Source organism: Aythya ferina (genome assembly GCF_964211825.1).
Source record: "Aythya ferina genome assembly, chromosome: 2".
Classification (NCBI taxonomy): Eukaryota; Metazoa; Chordata; class Aves; order Anseriformes; family Anatidae; genus Aythya; species Aythya ferina.
This window is the reverse complement of record NC_140297.1, coordinates 116,275,922-116,294,633: the sequence shown is the minus strand read 5'-3', so window position 1 is coordinate 116,294,633 and position 18,712 is coordinate 116,275,922. Positions and strand designations below refer to the sequence as shown.

General features: G+C 43.3%; 1 protein-coding gene across 3 annotated transcripts in view; it reads right to left on the bottom strand.

The window, feature by feature from the left end:
* Positions 1–7,548: 7,548 nt before the first annotated feature.
* The window catches only part of GAREM1 (GRB2 associated regulator of MAPK1 subtype 1), a 102,762-nt gene continuing 91,598 nt past the window's right edge, over positions 7,549–18,712 (bottom strand). For all 3 annotated transcript variants that reach the window (XM_084507571.1, XM_084507573.1, XM_084507572.1), the window contains 2 exons: positions 16,789–16,955; positions 7,549–13,637 (listed from right to left, as the gene is read on the bottom strand). In XM_084507571.1, the coding sequence (XP_084363697.1) occupies positions 12,722–13,637; positions 16,789–16,955 (1,083 nt within the window). In that variant the 3' untranslated portion in view covers positions 7,549–12,721. The remainder of the gene's footprint in view (positions 13,638–16,788; positions 16,956–18,712) is intronic.

The window sequence follows — 18,712 nt, the reverse complement described above, 5'->3', positions numbered from 1 at the left end:
ACTCATGGCCATGAATGTTTGGTGCTAAAGACTTGCTTAAATGGTCAAAGATATCCTATTTAAGAAACAGCAAACACTTACATTGCACATTACCAACATTAGAGTGGAATCTCATTATCCATTAGCTGATATTAGTGCAATTTATAACTTACTTTAGTCTGAGCTTTGCAGAATTTCTTGATCTTTGCCACATCATCAGCTGAGAATGTGGGTGCTATTTCTTTGCTCATCAGTTTGATATTATTAGCCAGCATTATTGTCCCGGGTATTTTCCTTCGGATTAAGAGAAATGTCTTGAGATTAACTATTATATAGGTTAACTATTAAATAAATACTGGACCATTGTTTTCATGACACCGAAAGCTGCTTAGGAAAGAGAATGTACAAATGGAATCAAATTCAAAGAAATTATTAGGTTTATCCATTTTACTATGGCTTAGCAAGTGAAATACACACTAAAAGAGGATTTAATGAAGTTTCGACATCAGAATTCAAAAGAACCAGAACGATGCAGCACAACTGCAGAGTACAAGCGATTTCCTTCCTTCTGTACCCCTAAATGCTAGCAGATTGGTTATCTGTATTTGGTGAAGCATGGGACATCCCACCAAAGGATGTATTTTGGAGTTAGGGTTAACTTTGAGGGAATGAGAGAAGACAACTGATTTTTTGTTTTGTTTGCAAAAGGTTGATCGGGCTGCTGGGCTTTGTCAGACGCTTTCCTAAACACTGATTGGAGAAGTCTGGTAAAACCCGCAGGGTGAGAAAAAAATAATCATATTGGAAATTTAATTTGTAAAACAGAAAACAGGGAAATGCCACCAATGCCACCTCAGCTTCTGCTTTGTGAAACCATCATCCTGCTCGGGCACTGAGCTTGAGGGACCTGGCTCTTGGCATCCAGGTTGTCCCAGCCAGACCCAGCACGTCACCCTTTCGAACAGGAACCAAGCCCTGTTTCTGGCTACAAAACATATGGGGTCTTTGTGAGTGGGTCCTTAAGAGAAAACTCTCAACGTTTTTTGGTAATAATTGACCTATTTGACACCATGGTCCTCATGGAAAGCTGCTTTGCTGACGTGCCCACCTGCGATGCCATCCGGCAGTGCCTTGGGAAGGGCTGGTCGGCCAAAAGCACCTGCACTCAAGGAGATATTTGTGATCGTGTATTCCTCCTGCACATTCTCCTAAATAAATTTAAAGTCAGTACCTTCCATGCAGTCTGTGCAATGTGGTAAGCAGATCTGGTTGCTCTTGGGATAGGTGATATTCGGATATTTCCCTGCTTGTGTCAACGAGGGCGGATGTCGGTTCCCATAGTTGTGGTCACACATATGGCGAGGAAAGGAGCAGAGCACATGATGGCATTTCAGCTGCCTGTGTTGTTATTTCCATGCCTACATTACCCTGATCTGGAACTCACCCCAGGAACAAAATGGTCCCAAGCCTGTAGGATGCCCTCCCACAGGGACAAATGCCAGCTCCCTTCTTCTGGGTAGGACCAGCGACAGCAGCAGCGCAGATGGAAAGCGCCACACCAACACTCGTTGATTAAAAACCCCGACAAGTGGTGCATATTGCCTTTACACAGCTGAGAGAAAAAACACAGACGGAGCTACAACAAAGCTTAAATCCAAAATAATTACATTTTGTCACAATTCCTTCCACACGGCCCAAGCTACCAAGGAAGCGAGCTGCTGGCGTAGGAGGAGAGACATGATTTGCTCCACAGCTTCTTTCAATCCCAACACGACCATTTCCAAATGTTTGAAATAGGGAGAGACTAAATCTTTTAATGCTCTCTGAAAAGCAATCAGCTCACCGAATGCATCATTCAACAGCCTCCAATATAAAATAATTAAACCATGAAAAGCTGCTACAGTAATCTTACTTTAAAATCCTAAATTCCTTTACATTTTGAGGATCTGATGGCATTGAGCACAGTCAGGCACAGGCAGCCAGCTTCTCCCCACTCAGCTACACACACCTCTTCCACTCCCTGAGCAGAGACAGCTTAACTTTATGAAGATTTGTTGTTGCAGCAGAACTATCCAGGAGATACAGCTAAATCCAAATTCATTTCGTTTCCAGCCAAATTAGATTTTGACGCAGGTCGCCAGAAGCTAATCTTTCATCTCTATTTTTCATATGTGAAAATGAAAAAAAAAAAATCAGATTCAAAAGCATTTATCATACTAAATAGAATTAAATCAAATGGAGAATTGCATGAAGAAGCTCAGTTAAAACAATCAAATTAAAAAGCCCTTTACCTGTGTGAATGTAATCTTTGATTTCTTAGAAGAGAAAAAAACATTATTAAGCAAACTTGAAAGGGAGGCTGGATCAGCCCTTTCCTGTTCCCCTGCTCTTGAACTGTCAGTCTGTCTTCACAAACAGATTTTGCTTCCTGTCTGTCAGGCAGGTTCACTTGCTTGCTTTCACACACTAGAAAAACTCGTGTTTTCAGTATTGCAGAAGTGGTCGAGCTGCACAGCAAGTAGCAGGCAAGCAGCAGATGATTTTTTATTCATGCATTTCTTTAACTTACATGCATATGCACACATACGTTCAGGTGCACACACATACACACACCTGCAGTCAGCAATGCAACACAGCTTTAGCAGAAAATGAGCTAATCAGGGGCCAGCCAGCTTTTATTGATGCTCTGACTTTTAAAGAGCTCTCATGTCAAACAGCTTGTGGTAAGTATTAAAAATTAAGAACTTGCAAAGCCTTCTAGACAAAAACTATTTAAAACGATATCAGAAATAATATTTCAGCAAAATTGAAGGAATTATAATCCATTTTTTCAAAAAAAAAAAAAAATCCGAATCTTCCATTACATCAATTAAAATGCATTTATGAACTTGGCTTGCGGCAAAATGGAGAGCAATAAACAGTGGCTGCTATGGAGAATGGCTCTCTGGAAACAATTTTCCTGATGTATAACACAGGCCTAAGAGGTTCAATAACGTCTTGGGTCAGAATTTGCTGATGAACATTGTTTCAGCTTCTTGGCTGGAATCCCCTTTAGCTTCAAAAGATCCTATTTCATTTCAGGGTGAATTTTGTCAGAGGAAACTCATGCAGAAAGTTTGGTTTCACAAACAACTTGAGAAGTGCTGAGGTTGGGGTCTAGGACAACGTTTATGTTGATCCTTGTATTTGGGACATTTCCTTCAGAACCACATGAATAAGTGGGTATAAAGCACCTCTCTTGAGAACTGGGAGGGCTTTTTTCTCCCCAGTCATACAATCATAGAATCATCTAGTTTGGAAAATACCTTCAAGATCATCCAAACATCAACCTGACCTACTGAGTCCCAGCACTAAACCATGTCCCTTAGTGCTATGTCCATGCGTCTCGGGCTGGGCCTCCATTGCTTCTCCTAGGCTTGTTTTTCTTCTGTGTGGGGGTCCTTTGCACTCAGAGGTGGCAGTGTGGCAGAGAGGTCTCTCATCCCTCTTAGGAAGTTCCTCCTCACTGCTGGTCTGCCACACTTCAAACATAAGACTTTCCAAAAGAAATTGCAAAGTTGCACCTTGTATATGGAAGTCCATGGCTCCAGGAAGGTTCTGGATCAGCCCCGCGGATTCAGGCATAAGAATAAGAACCTGAGGCCTAAATATAACCTTTTCATTTATGTTTTGTCCTTTATTTTTTCTATTTAAAACCGTCAGTTGGAATGATATCAATTTTCATGGGTCATCTATATGGTTTTACTTCAGGTAGATATTTTTTCTTGTAAAAACACTGGTTTAAGGAAATATGAACACAAGCTATTTGGCCAAGTTACAAAAATCAAATTCCAGCTGCTAGCTATCAAAGATAAATGAAGTGATATGTGCTTGTGAAACTGAACACCATGCAGCTAGATGGTAGCAGGGGATGACTCGATATTCCCCAGAGTGGGGAAAAAACAAACTGCTTTCAGGGCGGTAGGAGCAAAAATATCATGCCATATAGCAGGCTTGGGGATGGGTTGATTTTTTACATGAAGAACTGGGAAAGAAGTACTTTTTTTTTTTTTTTTTTTTTTACTGTTTTGTATTGTTTTGTTGCTCTCCCAGTTAGAGGGCTTTGTATGCTTGGTCCACTGCACTCCTGCAGAGGTTCAGTTTCCAAGCCCTAGCTTTTGGCACTGCACAAGCAGATCAGATTGAGCTCTGTTAAGCTCAAAGCTCAGTTCATGGGGAGATCACACTTTCTTCTTTCAAGAAAAATAAAATAAAGCTGTAAAGCTGTATTAGAGAAGAATCAAAAGAATAAACAATATGTGCCTAAGATTTTTTTTTTTTCCAGGAAGGAAGGAATGGTTATTGCAAAGCTTACTGGATAGGTAAGAGAAGACTGCTTAACTGCCATTGCCTTTCATTTCAGGAAAGAGAAGAGACAAACATTCAAGTAATCAATAGTAAGGCAAGAGGACATCCATGATGTAGATGTAGATATGCTAGTCCCTATTGCAGTCCCACCAATTTGCTAACAAAGGGAGAAATGCTAATCCAGTACAATTTTCCAAACTGTTTGAGGAACAAGAATATACCCTTTGTCTTCAGGAGGAACCTGGATGGGAGGCTACAGGGATGGCCCATGCTTTGCCTGCCAGGAACAGAAGCTGTCTGGCACTAGCATTTGTGATCATTTTTATCTGTCAGATGTTTCTCCCGTTTGCAGATCTGCAGTTAAACAAATAAGGTTAGCCAAGATATATGCAGTTCTTCAGGGCTCTGCCAGTGTCAACCCATTAGAGTTTCCTCCTGCTTTCTGTTTGCATGAACCCACTGGAAACCCGTCCCTGGCATCCTGCCTCACTGACCCCTGTATTCATTAAGAATAATTGCTGGTGCTGTGTAATGGAACAGCAGCAGCACAATTAAAACAGATCCTTCTTGTGGCAGCGCATTTATGGGATTGGCAATGAGTCCTGATGAGTTCCCTGACCCCATCTGTCTTTTTCCACCACCCCTACTGCAGGTTTCATCTCCCGGCAGCCGTGTGCTGGTCTGACCCTGCGTGGTACGTACAAGTGATACATGAAGCAAGAGCACGCTTCCCTCCACTTCCTTGCCACCTCCTCAGACTTGGCATATATCATTTTTTCTTCTTCCTCCCGGTTTTCTGTTCTTTTGTTCTTCTTCCTCCTACCCCAGACTCCCTCAGAGGAATGGTTTTCATTTAATCCAAGAGTGTTTGGCACTAGATTTCTTTTGTCCCGCCTGCGAGTCAAGGGCATTTTGAGGTCTCGTTGAGCAATACATAAGGACTTGGGTCATATTTCTATTGCTCACATCGTGGTGGCCTGGATGCCCATCTTGAGCTTTCTACCTTTGAATTTCACAGTGAGAATGGGGAGAAAGACACCCTTCTGTCAAACCCACTCTTCATATCAGTTTTTCACTGCGTTGAGTGAAAATGGGTAGCAATGCTTTATCTTGGCAAATGATAAGCACTGGTTCCTGGCAACTGAATAAAAATATAAATACTGACGACGTTCAACAAAAACTGGCCTTATTTGAACATAGAGGGGGAAGAAAAAAAAAAAAAGGAGAAAAGGAATATATTAAAATTAATCTTGACTTTTTGAGCATCCACCGGAGTTGCCATTTCAATGCCCACCATACAGGCAGAGGCAGCATTTAGCAAGGGATCCCAAGGGAATCCCTAAAACCCATGCTGGAGTGAGAGCAAGGCTGCCAGGGAGCTGGTCCAGCAGCACCAAGGGCCTGGGCAAAACCACCTAATGGCAGCCGCCCGGGCAGCCCAGATTTTCTGCTGTTCATTCAGCAGCTGCAAATCCCACCATCTGCTCGTGGCATGGAAGAACCATAGAATGGCTTGGGTTGGAAGGGACCTCAAAGATCACCTATTTCCAACCCCCCTGCCATGGGCAGGGATGCCACCACTAGGTCAGGTGGGTCAAGAAGCAGAATTAAGGATCACTGTGTCCATGCTTGCAGCTATCAGTCGCACAGGAGAAGGCAGTTGTGTAGGCTGCGGGCGTCTGGAGGTATGCAGCATCTTCGTACCAGGGCAACAGAGCATGATGATGTGTGTCCCAGGCTGGCGATGACCTGAGGGAGCACAGTCAGACACAGAAGGGCACTTGAGCCTCTAGTCATGGCGTGGTATGATGGGACGGCTGGCTCCTGCCACATCCTGAAGGCCACAGCATCACAGCTCAAGGATAGGAGCCCCTGCAAGAGGGACAATGGGTTAACTGTTCTCCTGAGAGACCTAGAGGAGGTTTACTTAGCGAGTGTGCTGTACCAAGAGGGGAGGTATGCCCACAGGTGTTAAGCTTGCACTTCCCCAAAGGAAGAGGGCCACATTTTCAGGTCGCTCCCCAGCCTACAATCCCAACTGGTATTTACAGGTAGACACAGTGATGAGAGGCAGACAGGAGATTGGCGTCAGGGCTGATGACAGCCGTAACACACGTACACAGAAAATGCCTCCCTCCGAACAGCACTTTCCTGACAGGGAGACGGCCACATCTTGCAGCGGGTAGTCTTTCTACTTCATGCACCGAACACTTCCCATCAGACCCTTTCACACAAGCCTGGAGCAAACTGGTGGCAGCATTAAAAAATCTAAATATTTTCCTTCCCCCTCTTCAGAGATGTGTCCTAGACAGCTTTGCTCTTGGTGAGCAAAGAGGTTTTAGTTGACTTCCGAAAGCAGTTCTGCCTCCCGCCCCCACACTGCGCGCATCCTGCCTCCACACATGCTGCTCGCCTGTCCCAGATGTGAAGGTTGGAGGCAAGCAGACCCCATCTGTCTCAAATCTGAGGGCAACCACCGTGGCAGATCCTGCCCTGCTTTATTTCTCATAAACATATATTAACGGGTCCCACCACAAAACCCTCCACAACTACCGCTGTGCTGGAGAAAACTTTTCTTTTGGCCTAGCATCAGTGAGCTTTGTGCCGAAGGGGAATTTGGCACGACAAGCAGCTTATCCGCACGACACATGGATGGCTGTGGAATTGACGTTTTCCCCTGTTGCTGATATTGGAGGAAACGTAAACAGGCAACCTAGAGGAGAACATTGCTTTTTCTCTAATTCTCTCCCCAGCCAATACATGATTTAGAGACCATGCAAATCAGAAATACTTGTACATGGTCTCATGCTTAAAAGCGTATCCAAACTACAAATGAATACATTTTCTAAAATATAGATAATAGACCGAGGGCTCAGGAAAATACTGTTTTAGGTGAGTGTCTGCTAGAAACAGGAAAGCTGTGTGGCAACAAATTCTTCGGGGAACGCACAGCTCTTCTTGATGCGCAGGGGATCAAGTGAAATTAAAAGACAGGGAAAACCAGCGATGCGTCCTGAGAGGTTACACACAGAAGCCTGTTTGCGCTTCTCAGTTGCCCTCATCCTACTTTGTGAACTCAGTGTTTGAGAAGCGGTTATTTCTGACTTACATTGAGATGAGCAGGAGGATAAGCCAGTGAAATTACTGAAGGAAAAACCACCATTTTATGTAGCATGTGCAACCCAAATGATTTAGTATAACAAACTCAGTACACGTTTAAAGTATCATGAAAATAGTGTCTTTAATATACAGTTTATATACTTACAATACACGGTTTAAATTTGTTCATATACATTACAGGGATATTTATTTGCACCTGGTTTAAATAATAATCTGCCTTCAGCCTTACACAAAAGCCCAAAACAGCACAGAATTCCACAAAAACCATGCTTTGTTTTATAACGGAAATGTACTAAGCTGAAGTTTTGGGGCTTTCTCTTTTCTTTTTGTTCTTTTTTTTTTTTTTTTTTTTCTTTTTTTTTTCCCAAATGTTACTTTTTTGACCTACCCAAAGTGAATCTAAAGAACTAAGAACTAACAGATAATTTTAATATAATTCAGAAGATTGTCCAAGTCAAGAGAATCACTCTGCAGATTTTTGCTCTGAGAATTTGGTTATTATGCACAGAAACGGCGAAGTCTGAGCAACTTCCAGATTATCAGAAGCTTAAGACATAACAAACAAAGAGTCACTTATTGCTAGGTCTCGACAAGGGGCCTGAATTTCCTTACTGCCCTGACATCCCTAACACCACAAATAAAATGGACAACCCCTTGCTTCGATTAAGATTTCATTCGTACCTTCCAGTTCGCACACGGAAATGCTGCAACTTGCAGAGCATCAAAGAAACAAGACAGGAGAGCAGGGCTAAAGCCCTTGTCCTTCCCCAGATGGCTGGTGCTTGGATTTTAGGCAGCCTGGCCCATGGGCACCCCACCGGGAACTTACAGCCTCCACTCTCCCCCTGCACACAAGAAACTGGTGCCAGCACGCTTTATGTAGCGGGGAGGCAGTCGAGGAGTTGATTCAAGAAGAAGACAGAGGAGAAAACACTTCAAGTATTTACAGACAGAATGAAAATATGCTGTTTTTGAAACAGTATTGCTATTTACACTGTTTTTCTTGAAGCTGTTGTGGAATAAAGTCAATTAAAATGGCAAATAAAACTGTTGTTTTGAAAAAAAAAAGTGCGATACACATTTATTTCAAACCCTTGCTTCTAGCTGCAAGAACACCTCAAAACACATTTTCCTTCTAATTTTGATGGACCAAATGTTTTCTGTCTCTAAATTTCTAGCCGTAGGCAATTTGCACAACACAGCAAGAATGCAAATAGGCATTTTGAGTTGATGTCAATATAACTTTGGCTAGCCAGGCAGGCAGCAATACAAAGAATCTTAATCCTAGGCACGAGTGTTTAAAGGAAACAAGCATTTCCCCTCAAATTTTCTCCCCGTTCCTTCTCCCTGTTGCCCATTCTGTTTCCAATCCAGAAAAGCCCCTTTGCTAGAATCTGGCTTTTGCAGCTGAGGGCGACATCAGTACTTGTGCCACAAGAATGTTGCATAGAAAGGATGTGTTTCCTGGTGTGGGATAACGAGACAACTCCTTACATAATGACAGGCCAGAATTTTTGCTACCAAGCCCCCCAGACAAGCAAGAACCCTGACAAAAATACACAACTTCAGATACCACTAATGAAATAAGCACCAGAGGCCTTGCGTTTATTTAAAAGGAGGAAAGAAATCCAAAGTTAGGACTGGCAGGGCATCTCTAAAACATGAGGGATTTTCAGCCCACTGCGGCATGACAGGCATTCTCTGAACACAATGGCTACACCTCTAGTAGCAGACCAAACAGGCCGGAGCCCATTTTTGGACCCTGAGGACACCCAGCACAGCTCCCCCACCAACCTGGTTGAACTCCACTCTCTGAAAAGCAAGACTTATACCCCAGGGACCAGTGACTGCCAGCCCCGGGGCTGTGCTGCCTGGGATCACCCCGTGCATGGGCTGGTTGGCTCGCACCAAAGCCATGCAAGAGCCCACATCAGCACCTCAACAGCAAGCGGCTGCCATGAGGGTACCGCTCGGTTTACTGGCACAGATGTAAGCTGGAAGCACTGCTGGTCTTTGAGGTGAGTTACAGACCACTGGATGGCTAGGAACAGAGCTAGTACCACTTGCCAATGACAAACTGGAGTCATTAATACCATTATGAACTTGTGTTCAAAGCACAGACCTGGCTGAGTGCGCTATTCAGGTTAAACACCAACAGGGCCACAACCTGCATCTTGTTTAGACTCAAAACACGTCAGTAACTTGCATGAGTGCACGAATCATTAAATGCCTCTAAAATCATGAGTGCCCTTAAAGGCACGTGTGGAACTAGGAAGCAGACCGGCTATAACCAACACAAGGCGACCAACACTACAATCACCAAAGGCGAGTCTGATCAAATGTGGGGTGCTGTCTCCTGTACTCGCATCAGCTGGCAGAAAGTCCGTACCACAGGGATACTCCTCAGAGCCTGCAGATCTTTCCAATCACAGTGGGAACACTGAAGTGACTTTCCATCTTGAAGTACCGTAAGTAGTGCAGCATTTTGTACCTTTTATAGATTGAAGTCTCCAGGTTTTACACCCCACCTTTATGAAGAGACTGCGTGCTCCTCTGCTGCGGCCTGAAGGACTTCTCTGCTCCTCCCCCATCTCCAAAGTGCCACCTTCTCCTTAACACTAGGGACTTGCTGTAGGACTGATGTAGCTAAGTTGGGCTCCTGTATTCAGGCCACCTTTTACAGTGCCAAAGGCACCAGAACAGAAGCTTCAGTCCTGCCTGGGCATTTGTGCAGGTGGCACGATGCTGCAGTCCCATCATTCACACAACACACTGAGGTTGGGAACACCTAAATAGCTTTAAGGGGTTTGGAAAGTTAAGCTGATGGGCTGCTCAGGGTTACAGTAAATGTCAAATGCTAACACACTATGCATAAAAGTAAGTATGCAGTGCCAAGCCAGAACAAGACTACTGGGAGGACATCGATAGCAAGTGTGCAATTAGAGGTTTCAGCTGTAGTTTTGTAGCTAAGATCTGCTTCTGAAATCGTGATACACTGCTGTGCCTTTCTACAGGTCAGCTTTATTTTGGTCTGTGGATACAGGATGTCAGTGCAGCAAACTCATGAATGCAGATTCCACCAAGGCTCTTTTTTTTTGCATGTTGAATGTTCATTAGACATACTGAGGGTTAAAAAACAAATCGACTTTAATTTGCATGTGCCTACCAACAAGCACACACATCAGAACAGTACTTGAATTTGACTTAGTCTTAATTGAAGTTAAAATATTTTAGGACAGTAATTAAAAAGCATCCAGAAAAAGCTATCGATCTGTTGCTAAAAGTCAATACATTAACAAAAAGATTAAGATTATGAACTCTTGGGGTTTTTCTATTGGGATAGATTTTGGCTCACTGCCTTCTAGTACCCACATCCAGTTGTGCTTTATTCTCTGCTTGGGAACTGGTGGTTTGCATTATTGCAAGACAAATGATGCGTCTTGGCTTCGGCATGGAGACATGACATGAAATTTGCCCAGGCAACAGAAAGCTCCACTTGCTCCACATTTCTTTTAATGAGTCCACATTTTAATTGAGAAAACAGGCAAAATTAGACTGTCTTTTTTGTCCCTGCACTCTATTTTCTCTTGATGCTCCCACTGTGTGCCCTGGAGGAAGAGACACTCTTTGTCCTTCCAAACAAGAAAGGCAGGTGATGGTGTCACCCCAAGCAGGGCTCTGATCTGCAGCAGGTGAAGGAGCCAGAGCAAGGTGAAGCTGCTCCAGCTTCCCTGGCTCTGACTCCTGAGGACCTGGGATATGCAGCTGCAGAAGATGGACTCTGCAGACTTTCCTGAGGGCCTCCACAAATCCTTGCCTTCAGCACTACAAAGGCGGGGGATCCTGGGGTTCTGAGGTTATTTAGACATATTTCTGAGAGCTCTGCCAACCAACAGCAACAGACTATCAAAAGTCAATCCTATTTCTAGCCTTCTGCATGTAAATTCAGAAGGTCTCCAGGGGCAGTGTCATACCCCCTTCCCATGTCTGCCCTCGCTTCTGACTGCAACTTCTGTGTGGTGTCTATTGCAGCGAGTTTTTGCAACTGGGCAATTGAGTTGACACGTCTTAGTGATGCTGCAGTCTTTCCACTTTGACACCCGTGTTCTCCTAGCCCACTGCAAGTAAGACAGGTGAACATCACAAGCATTTCCCGAGGCATGGCCCAAGCTCTCACTTGGCCCCTTCTTATCAGCGTGGCATGTACTGCTTCTGTTCCTTCCCACCTCTCCAACGTTTTATTTCAAAGGCATCCTACAGGAGTACTATCACCTTCCCACACAGATCCGACTCCAGGAATAGCACAGCACATGGAGCACATTTTCAGATGACTGTAACAGCAGCAGAGGAAACGTAACAGGTTTCCTTTGGCCAGTGTGGAAGGGCCGCACTAACAGGCTCCTCTGATGGATGTGCTGGCAGCTGCGAGGGGCAGGATCTGCTGGGAAGGGTCTGTGCAGGGAACTGCCTTTCCCATGAGAAAGCTGCACGACCCGAAGTCGTGCTGCTGACTGCAGCCATCTGACTACAAAAGCAACTTTTGAAATCCACAGGTCATAAACTTTTAATTGGCCAGGGCAGAGTGGCTCAGTAGGAAAATCCCCCTTCTCCCTCCCCTTTGGGCACTGAGCTAAGCAAGACTTTTTTTTTTTTAAACAATTAACTCTTTTTGTTCAAAGAAACATGGAAAACATCCACATTACAGGTAGCCAGGAAGATACTGTTAATAAAAATATGCTGCAAGAGTAATGTATTAGTGGCACTTCACAGCAATTCTTAACATTTTCAGATGTAGTGTCAAAACCATGTTTTTGTATATCTGAACATGCTTTTTGTTAACAGAAAAGGAAAAAAGTCACAGCATGTTGCCAAATATTATTTGAACAGAAACAATCCTGTAAGAAATACATTTTTTTTGCAGTTAACACAAAACTGTAAACTGGATTGGTATGTGTCTTTCAGCATCAAATTGTTCAGTAATAAATACGAGTAAGTCTTAACAGACTACAGAGTAAGTTCCTTTAGTGTCCAGTTTTTAGCAGCTGTTGAATGTTCAGGGATGCACAAGGCACACCTCTGCAGATTCTCTACCTTTATTATCGACATACCAAAAAAAAAAAAAATCCATTCACCACTCAAAAACTTTTATCTGCATAGTAAGAATTTTTCTACTACTATTTACAGGAGGGGCTTTTAGTGCAAAAAACAGGAAGTGATGCATGAGCTGAAGTGCATCTAGCACATCTTGTACAGTTCCACTAAAAACTAGTCAGCATCACATCTTGGGCCTCCAGCCGTTAATGAACTGCAGTATTTTCTTCACCTGCAATTTGCTTAGTTTAAAGTCTTCTGACAGGATTTCTTCTGTAAGCTGAACCAGTAAATTGCCATCAATCTTCTCTGTAACAAAAAATGATATGACATCTTCTGACAGCCCAATGAACCTCAGCGATTTAGACACTTCCTCTATCGAGAGTCCAGAAAGGTCTGTGGGTGGCTGCCAGGGAGAACCATCCCCGCAAGACCTTGGTGCTAACTGGAGGTGGAGGGGAGACGAGAAGGGATAGGACACAGAGAATGTGTCCTGCATGCCCTTTTTAACGAGATACTGATCTTCCAACAGGTCCGGAGAACCAGTTTTCGATTCCTCCTCGGCACCATCTATTTTTAGTGGCAAAGGACCCATGTCTGTAACTGGTTTCTCTTCGCTCGGCTTCGGTGCCCGAGGAGGTAAGGCAGGACATGAATGACTCTGCTTTGTGTTGCTGACTCCCAGAGTTTTCTCATCAGTGCAGTCTAGAGAGTAACTTGCTGACTTTGGGCAGCTGGAGATGGTGTTAGTGAGCTCTGAGGGAGTCAGCTGGGAGTACCCCGCAGGGAGCTCACACCCATCGAAGTCAAAAGTCAAAGGTGCTGGACAGTTTCTCTTTGGCGTGCCTGGAGTCTTCTGTCTGGGGTAACTGTAGCTCCTGCTTGGATCGAGCAGGAAATCGCTCCTATTCAGGCCCTCCGCAGTTCCCGAAAAATGGTTTGGCCAAGATAACCTAGAAGGCAGAGCTTCAGTTGAAGGGCTTCCAAAAGGCATCGTGTTCTCAGGCTCTTTGGATTCGGTTTTCATCATGGTACAAGGGTAGCAGGAAACAGGTGTGCTGCTCTCGGCTGGGTTCGCGTTGTCGTTCTCTGTGACATTGCTTCAGGAACAAAGCAGAAAGGATGTAGTTAGTACAAAAAATAAATAAATGTGGCATTTGAATAAATTCATAAATCATCTGACAAAATCAGAGGGTGGCTGTCACAAGGAAAGAATCTTTTTTCCTCCAGCAAAATGTTTCAGATTTGAATTAACAATACGTTTGAATTCCACGCTGACAGTTCTTTTACTCTTCCTACAAGCCTGACAAGATGCTGATGTACCCAAAAGCCTCATGAGGAAGACTCATGTCTTGCTTCTTCAAGCTCAGAAAAAAAAAAAAGAAAAAGAAAAGATGTCTCAATTCAGTTTTGTGTCATCTCCCAAATATTTTTTCCGCTGCTCAACTCCTGAGGGACATCACTACGGTAAAGGAACAGCCTCATGTATACTGAAGATTTTTTAATCCTGCATTCTATATTTATACTCTGCAGATGTGTCACAGTAGACAAAAGTTCACCATAGGGGAAGTTTACCATTGTGCTAGACACAAGCTTGATTAACCTAAGAGATGACCAGCATTCTGGGGCCAGCATTTTCATTTGGAATTGCACCAGTGTACAGTACAGTAACGCAGAGGACATCGTTGTTTATTGCCAGAGGAAGATTTTTACCCAGAAGGGCAAGTAGACCTAGCTGCATTTGCTGAAATACCAGTCTTTAAGCTTAACCCACAGTAAGTTGTTTGTCCTCATCTTGAAAAAGTCATGACAAAGAAACACTTGCTTTTCAAAGGCACCTAAAGAAAGTTCGCCTGACCTACTTCCAGGCGGTAAATTAAGCTCAGCCTGTCCAAGGAAACTGATGGTTTATATCCAGGTTTTCCCAAAAGACTTAGATGCTAACAGAAGCATGCAATCCGTCTCCAAAAGCAAATGTTTGCTGCTTTTATGCCACTTTCTAAAAGAGAGTCTGAAGGATTTGGTTGGTCTTTGGAATTCTGGCCAATTAAGCCAGAACACCACAAAACCAATTAACAGACTTATAAAATCCTTACCTAACACAACAGAGGGAAAACAACAGTTGAAATAATTGTTTTAATTACTCACCTCTCTATCCTGGAAACTAATTACTCAAGGAATAAACTAGGCAGCCTTTCTGTGGCAGCTCAATGAAAGCTGCTTGAAGAGGGCAGCAGCTTTCAAAAAAGAGCATGGTTTTGAATAGATTGCCACAGCTTTCAGAGAGTGAAAGAGGAAGCCAACCTGGACTTGCCCAGCTCAAATGCTAAGGACAGACACATAAAAGCAGATCTAATCTTCATCACTGGAAAATTAGTCATTAAACTCAGCTCCATCATAGGCAGTTTTCCTCTCTAACCACTCACTCTCCACTCCACGCTCTCCAAACTTTTCTCTTTTTCTTGCATAAGGCTGCCAGTTAAAAAAGTTGAACATTAAGAATAGACCTTTTTTAAAACTCTTACGAAGGATACGCCATCCACTGGTCATCTCTGGCATTTAAAGGCCAGCTGGTGTAACATGCACATTCAAAAGCATTTTTTCACAGATCTGGGTATTGGGCTGTTCAATTCAGAGTAGATAGCCAATGAGGTGTTATAAACAACTAAACATTCAGAGGAATTAAAATGATTGATCCTGCTTCTGTTCTCTAATCCGATATTAGAATTGGGAATATTTAATGATTTAAAAGATTAATGGAATCACCAAAAACTGATGAAGTAACATAAGTAACATTTTCAAAGTGCTTCCTTACTCATCCTCCACCAGAATTAACCCACTGGGACTCAGTGCCAAAGGACACGAGAAACCTTACATTTACAGGCATTTTGGTTGCAACCTTTCATGATCTAGAGAATAAGATCACTGATCAAAATGGCAAGACTTGAAAAGCAACTTTCTAGCAGCTTCATCTGCAGCACTAGGTCAGTGCCACCAAAATGGAGATACGTGGACTGGACTGGACCCAAGCTGCAGATGAACATAATACAAATTTTGTGAAATCACAGGCAAATAATATCACCTGCATTCCTGTGAAACCGTACTTCTCATTGTTTTCCTGGTTTCTTGGGAGGCAGATGTACTGTTAGCTACGAGGAGAGAGAACAGCATTTGGTGGGCCCCAAATTCTGGGAGGTCTTGTGCTCAGCCTCCTGTGGAGTAGACCTTGACAGAACTACCCAACAGACTTTCATAAAAATAAACGAGTAGCCTTGATCTAGAGTGATCGTTGCCAGATACACAACACTAAGCTGCAAATATGCAGTATGGCTTAGAAAGGCAATTCCAGTAAAAGTTGTTATACCAACTGCATCTAGACTGAAACAACTGTAGTGGCACTTCTGATCAATTCATAATACTTGGACAGGCATTATCCTTCTACTTTCTTAGAGACAAAATTGAAGAGGTACCAAAACTAATGGCAGCAAGACATTAAAGTCTAAAAGGAGGTAAGGCTTCAAAAGGCATATACGCTTTCTCAAGGCAAAGGAAGAACACTGCAACGGTAAGGAAAGACATGCAGCCATATAATTCAAAATCCACCCTCAATTTTCGACTAGCCTGAGTGGATTTTCCAGTCTGTGGTTTAAGTTTGTCCTGAAGTGGGTTTGATCTACAGGCTGCGTGGCTGCATTTTGCTTTACCTCGCTTTGCATTCAGTGGTGTCTGCTGACCTCTCTGTACTCCATCACACTCACCTGTAGGTTCACATATAGCTGGCATTAAACATTTCCTGATTACCATGCCCCTCTGTGCCACCAGTTAGCAAGAGCTGGTTGCACTGGATGCATATAGGACTGAATTTCCTCCTGAAAACTACCTTTGAGCTGATCTGGTTGGAAGATTCATGCCATTCAAAAATATACATAAACTGCAAGGGATTTTCCACTCAAACAGTCTCTGCCATTGTATGGTGAGATTAGCTACAGCAGCATGTGCAGGTATTTAATATAAATTGCTATGTTGTATGTAATAAAACATAGTTTCTGCTGGAGCTCTGCTTCCTCTTCAGTTTTTAGAAGTAACATGATAGGTTAACCCACTTCAAGAACAGTCAACAACTCTGCCTCAGTACTGTGCCCTTATAAACAAGCGCCTTCAGGAAGATTCCCCCAGTTTCAATACTGCTAAATGTAACTTTCTCAAAATGCCAAGTGCTAGCATGAGGCTTCTCACAGCTCACACACATACATGTTGTGCAGTCCTGAAGAATAGTAGGACAGAGTAGGGCTGGGAGAGCGGGTCTGTTGTCGTGCAGGTTTGACTGTGCGAGGAGGGATGGAAGGACTGGTGGAGGATGGCTTTGAACTCCGTGGAGGGACAGGGGGAGCATTCAGGAGCCTGCATTCCTCTTTCACCTGTACAAAAGAAGAACACGTAAGTAAGCAGCTAGAAAATCTGGGCAACAGCACTCTCAGCCAGATGAAGCACATCTGGTTCAGGCTTATTCTATGAAAGGAAATAATTAAAAAGGGAGAGGAAAAGAAAAATGATGCTAAGTATATACATTTGCAACAGTATGTGGCTGTCATAAGGAAGACCAAAAGAATGCCTTATTACTAGCAGAGCTACTAACAGTCCTTTTGGGTACTTTGAAGTTGTTTGATATCCACTCATTTAAAAAGCAGCAGCAATGAAACTATATAAAAAAAACCTTCCAGTAACATACAAAACCAGACGGACTGTTCCAGATATTTTACATTCTGTAAGAAGCAATTCATTAAGCTTAAATTCTATTAGTGTTGTTTATTTAGATGTAATAAACCAAGCTTACGTAATGAAAAGATCTCAGCAGACTCCGATGTTTCCTGACTTATTTAACCAGTGATACGCAGCCATCCAGCTCTAGGATAACTCCCTGCATTCCTCCCCAAGGACTAGCACACGCATCACGTATTTACCAGATGCACCCAGGACTTATCTATCTGCAGGAGAGCGCTAAAACAGACTTGATCTTGGTGGCTACTCTCAATTCTTGCCCTTTGCTCCTCCTGAGAGTGCTGTGGTGGTTGGGCTGCTCCTCCCTTCCCATGGGCTGCTCTTCCCCTCCCAGCAGAGGCCACGGCACCACTGGCCGTGCTCCCTGCCCCTGGCATAATTCTAATGCCAACCTGATGTAGCAGGCGTGTGGAGCTGCTTTTCACTATGTAAATTATATATATATATATATATATATATATATATATAAAACACACCACACAACAAAAACAACGAAAAGTCCCTTTTCCTTCACCCCCCTCTGTGTGAGCTCAAACTGGGAGACTGCAGTGTTCCAGTTATTTGGATGCTGGCATTCAAATCTGGAGCTTCAGTCCTTCTGCCACTGCCAAAGCAGTCCAGGATAAGGTTAACTACAAACTGTACAAGGTAAAAGGTGTGGAGTGGAAAAGGCTGCTCAAATAAGGCACCCGAAAGGATTTCAAGCAGAAGGACCTCTTGTTGCTAGCCACATTTCCAGATCTCACAAATCTTGCTTCTTGGTAGCAGTGGATGGTTTTGGTAAAGCAAACAAAATGGATTGGGGACTACAAGGACTTTTGCTGAAAAGCTGTATAAAGCAAAAACTACTCGTGAGTTGCATTATGAAAATAGAGCAGGTCTTCAGTCTACATTCCTTCAGAACTGACTTTAACATTAAACACTAGGAACAGAGCCAACAGGTCTACTTACTGTAGCCAGCTAACTTTCCAGCTCATGACCGTAGACTACAGAAAATGTAGTTTGGTCCTGCCTAGGGAGGAACAAAATGCCAGGATCTATCCCCACAATAGAAATGATGAAGACCTTAATCTTGTCAGGACATACCAAGGAGAGCAGCTTTACTTAGCAGGGCTAGATGTGTGTGAGGGTACTGAGAATTAGGCAGCAGCAGATCTCCATGGTCTCCTTGGTTGACATCATCTCAGATGCACCAGAACGGGGAAACTCTCTTTGAGTTGAAAAGTTAGAGTTTATTTTTAAATTTAACAACGCTGCAGAACTAAAAGTTATCTTAGCAGTTCTGCAACACATAATTGGCGATTAAAGTGATTTAATTTATTTAAAAACAAAATAAATGCGGAACCTTTTGCAATCCACTTCAGTGCTTTCAGAATGCAACAACCCATATAGTGCT